The sequence below is a fragment of the Helianthus annuus genome, chromosome 13 (assembly GCF_002127325.2).
Source record: "Helianthus annuus cultivar XRQ/B chromosome 13, HanXRQr2.0-SUNRISE, whole genome shotgun sequence".
In the NCBI taxonomy this organism is placed as follows: domain Eukaryota; kingdom Viridiplantae; phylum Streptophyta; class Magnoliopsida; order Asterales; family Asteraceae; genus Helianthus; species Helianthus annuus.
In genome coordinates, this window is record NC_035445.2 from 132,356,336 (window position 1) to 132,361,113 (window position 4,778).

General features: G+C 37.0%; 1 protein-coding gene across 1 annotated transcript; it reads left to right on the forward strand.

Moving 5' to 3' along the window:
• Window positions 1-1,574: 1,574 nt before the first annotated feature.
• On the forward strand, window positions 1,575-4,778 carry LOC110898719 (AAA-ATPase ASD, mitochondrial). The gene is made up of 2 exons (XM_022145550.2): window positions 1,575-2,377; window positions 3,884-4,778. The coding sequence occupies exons 1-2, from the start codon at window positions 1,676-1,678 to the stop codon at window positions 4,649-4,651; spliced, it is 1,470 nt and encodes a 489-aa protein (XP_022001242.1). The 5' UTR covers window positions 1,575-1,675; the 3' UTR covers window positions 4,652-4,778.

Consider the following 4,778-nt stretch of genomic DNA (forward strand, 5'->3'; position numbering starts at 1 on the left):
TAAGGGATTCAAGTTCGAGTGCTACTCTCTGGGCCATCTATCTTTCTCCTTTGTCGAGTTCGCCAAATTTATTTTTGTTCGTTTGTGTTCGTGAACCGTTCGCAAACACACTCATTTCCTTGATGAACGAACACGAACATAAAATCTCGTTCGGTAGTGTTCATGAACCGTTCGTGAACACATTTATTTCCTTAACGAAGGAACATGAACAAGGCCTTGTTCGTGAACACATTTATTTCCTTAACGAAGGAACATGAACAAGGCCTTGTTCGTGTTCGTTCGGTTCGTTTACAGCCCTACATAGACTCAAATTCAAGTTATTCACGGAATTATGTTGCATGGATGTTTTAGAATTATTAGACCTATTTAAGGACACTTTCAAGAAACGCTCAAACTTATTTTGGGCGTAAACCTTTTCTTCACTCTGTTTACACATTCACTATTTAAAGCATGGATTGCATTCAATAAGTATTAGCATATAAAGTAATTTAAACTTAAAAGGTATAAAGAGTGAGACATAATGACTGAGAGGTTGGTCAGTGAGGTGGTGATCTTGACATAAAAAAGTTAGCGAGTCAATGTCGAATATCTATTTCGAGTGCAAAACTCATTAAATAACCATAGAATTTAGATTGATTTTTATTTAAAATGCTTATCTGTTTTCTAACCTATTTGTATAAATAAAAAGATTTTAGTACTTTGTTAATTTATGTAAATTTGAAATACTTATCTGTTTTCTAACCTATATGTATAAAAAACTGATGTTTGTACTTAATTTATGTAATACATTTATAGAACAACTTTCATCTCTTTATAGCTATAAGATACGCGTAATAAAATTAACTTCGTGTAATAATGACTAGATGACATGTCGTTTGGAATCTTAATTATTTCGTGTATCAACTTATCGATCGCGTATATATGTTCAACAGACATACAATCGAGGTAATCAGACACAAATTCAAGTTGGACGTAGAAATCTGTTGTGTGCCTTCAATGTTTTTGGAGTATAGGACCTACTTATTTTCCCTAAGGCCGTTTGTAGTGCAGTGTTATATCACGTCAAAAGTATATATGGCGCCCCCATAGCGTCGCCAACACTATTACTGCGGGCACTATGGGGTGTTTTTTTCCAGCTCCCGTGAAAATCATAGTGGCATGAGGGGGGATTATTTCATATACTAACTCACACATATATATACATACATGTATATAAAGCCTCATACATATATTGCCACACTACGCCCTCTTGTGATATAAAGCCTCATAAAGCTCCTCTCTTACATGTTTCGCCAGTTATCATATAATGCCCCCTAAAAGACTTTATCACTACACATGTTCATGGTCTAGTGAAGCATTTTCAAGGCGGGCCATTTTTTGGTCATTCATTAGTGGTCCTTTAATTTTTTTTAATATAATTATGAAAATATCACACCATATATAGGCTATTGGCTATATATAGCAGTAATGATATGACGACTCATGCGTTTCTTGTTGGACTCCTTATTAACTTTTCATGCTACCTAGTAGAATCTTCTTCATGATTTCTTCTATATGTTAAGGTGTTTCACATGTCACATGAGACACATTGAAGAAAATTAACCCTTGAATATTTTAGTTATTATATATAGCTAAGATTTACCAAAAAGCTTGTAATCTCCATAGAGCAATCAAGATGATTGGGGATATGAGTCACTTTGGACCAATTTTTGCTGTCTGCATGTTCATATATGCAGTGTTCCGTCAATGGTTTCATGATCAGTTTCATGGGCATGTTGAAATGTATGGTCACAAACTCTTTGGATATGTATACCCTTATGTCCAGATCACTTTTCATGAATACCATGCCGAATTCTTCGAACGAAGCAAAGCGTATGCGGACATTGAACGCTACCTCAGCGCCAGCTCATCGAACCGAGCTAAACGGCTCAAGGCGAATGTGGTCAAAGACTGTGAATCTGTAGTCTTGAGTATGGATGATTATGAAGAAGTCACTGATGAGTTTAATGGTGTCAAGATCTGGTGGAGTGCAAGCAAAACTATTCCTGAGCAGCGGAGTCTTTTTTCGGTTCGTGATGATGAGGAGAGGCGGTTTTATCGACTCACTTGCCATCGGAGACACCGAGATTTTGTCACCAATGTTTACCTGAAACATGTGCTCGATGAAGGGAAGGCGATTGCGGTCAAGACCCGACAACGAAAGCTTTATACCAACAACAAGAGTGAGAATTGGCATGGTTACAAGAAGACGATTTGGAGCCATATCGTATTCGAGCACCCGGCTACGTTTGATACGCTTGCGATGGATCCAAAGAAGAAGAAGGATATTTTGGACGATCTGATGACGTTCACCAAGTCTAAAGACTACTATAAAAAGGTATGTTAGTCGAGTTTATTTGGTTATTATTGTTTAATTAATTATTTATCTTTTAACTTTGTTTGCTTGTTATTTTTTGTATGGGAACACTTTTAGTTATTTAAAAGTGTGTGATTACATTATAAGAACATAAAGAGTATTAAATTGAAAGTTTTACATAAATGAGCTGTCCTTGGTGACATCTCCTCCTACTTCATTTTTCTTTTAGTTTTCATTTCATATTTAATTTTAATATGTAATATTAACATTTTTTTGAACGGCTAACTGCTTTTTACGTGTAAACCCACCCTTTCGGAGTTATGTCCAAAGGCCGACTACTCGATCACCGTTAGAAAGCGTGGCACACCCCTGATGCGCAGAAACCCCGTGGAATAGGTAAAACTGCAACCCCTCCCCCCCCCCCCCCCTGAGACTCGAAACCGGGTAAAACCCCGAGCCAAGCCTTCACCGAGATGGGAACAACCACTGCGCATCTTTTGAGAATTTAAGTATTTACTTTTCGACGTAAATAAGACTGAAGACCATTTTGTATTTACAATAACGTTTTTTTTTTCAAATTCCGAGACAAAAAATACGTTACATGCTGAATAAAAAACAAAAGAGGAACAGGCATGTATTAAGATATTTATATATATTTATATTTATATACACAACAAATCTTGAAGAGTTGTGAATATTGTTTTTTTTTTCTTTTATGGTTTTTTCTTATAGTGTTTTTTTGTCTTTCGTTCTTTTGTCCTGTGGTGAGTTTAAATTCGTTTTAAGCCAGCTTGCGGTAAAAGTTCGTGTGTGCTTTTGTCTACGTTTTACGTTGGTGGTATAAATTTACGTTTTAGTACAATTTTTCTAGGTTTGTTCGTCGTTTCCTTACTACTTAGCATGGTTTTACGACCCCCCGCGTGCGCAACGTGGTGGTCAACATTGATACCGGTACCGTATTCGTTTTTATAGTTTTTCTCAACGTGACAGTATAAAATTCGTTGAACACAAAGCTGTATTCGTAATAAAATATTTTTTTGGTATCGTAATCTATATCGAGTGGAGGTACTATACCGGTACTGTACCGAACCAAACTAATACCAACCGAACAACACCGGTACCGGTATAGATATTTATTTTTATGGTTTTCAGTCGATGTAACACACATGTCGATTGCTATACTGCGTGTCGGTAACTCGGTATCATGTTGGTGCTGCAGTTGATTGAACCGATACTGATCAAAAGCCCGTCACGAAGCGCGGGAGAATCCCACTAGTTATACACACATTTTGAAATTATCAATTACATGTGAAGAAAATGAAAATTAATAAAAAAAAAAAGGTGGAATGCCTCATCCATGCCAACTAGTACAAGTGTACAACCTATTGTGAAAAAAAAAACAAGTTTGGACATTAAAATAGTTATTAACGTTTAATTATTACTCTTTATTATTACATTTTTTATTGTATCTAAATCTAGTTTTTAATAAAATATTATTCACCAATATCGTTCTTACGTCGTTTGAAGGTGGGCAAGTCGTGGAAACGAGGATATCTTCTTTACGGCCCACCAGGAACCGGGAAGTCTAGCATGATTGCGGCCATGGCTAACTTTCTAGAGTACGATATCTATGATCTTGAACTAGCGTCCGTGAATGATAACACGGATTTAAGGAAGCTGCTCATCGAGACATCAAGCAAGTCCATAATTGTGATTGAGGACATCGATTGTTCACTTGATCTCACCGGCCAAAGAAAGGAGAAACAAGAAGATGATAAAGACAATAAGAAGGATCCGATTAAGGAAATGGAGAAAATGACGAAGAAGAAAGGAAGCGAGGTGACTTTGTCTGGGCTGCTTAACTTCATTGATGGGCTATGGTCGGCTTGTGGCAGCGAGAGATTGGTCGTGTTTACCACGAACCATATAGAAAAGCTTGATCGTGCTCTCATTAGGAGAGGGAGGATGGATAAACATATTGAGATGTCTTACTGTTGTTTTGAAACGTTTAAGGTTCTTGCAAAGAACTATTTGGGTGTTGAAACGCATGAGTTGTTTGCAACGATTGGTCAGATGTTGGGGGAGACGGATATGACTCCAGCCGATGTGGCCGAGAGTTTGATGCCGAAGTCGGATGAGGAGGATGTTGAGATTTGCTTGAAGAAGTTGATCAAGTGTTTGGAGGATGCAAAAGAAGTAGCAAGAGTCAAAGCTCAGGAAGATGCAAGGGTCAAAGCTGAGGAAGGAAATAAGGTTGGTAAAGATGGGGAAAAGGAACAAGCTAGTGATGCATAAGAAAATGGTGTCATTTAATAAGTGCAACTAGAAAATATTTGATTTCAACTTATGGCAGTTTGTTTTGTTAGGCATGTATCTTGAAATATTATTAATTAAACTGCTATAATAATCTACTTCAAGACTT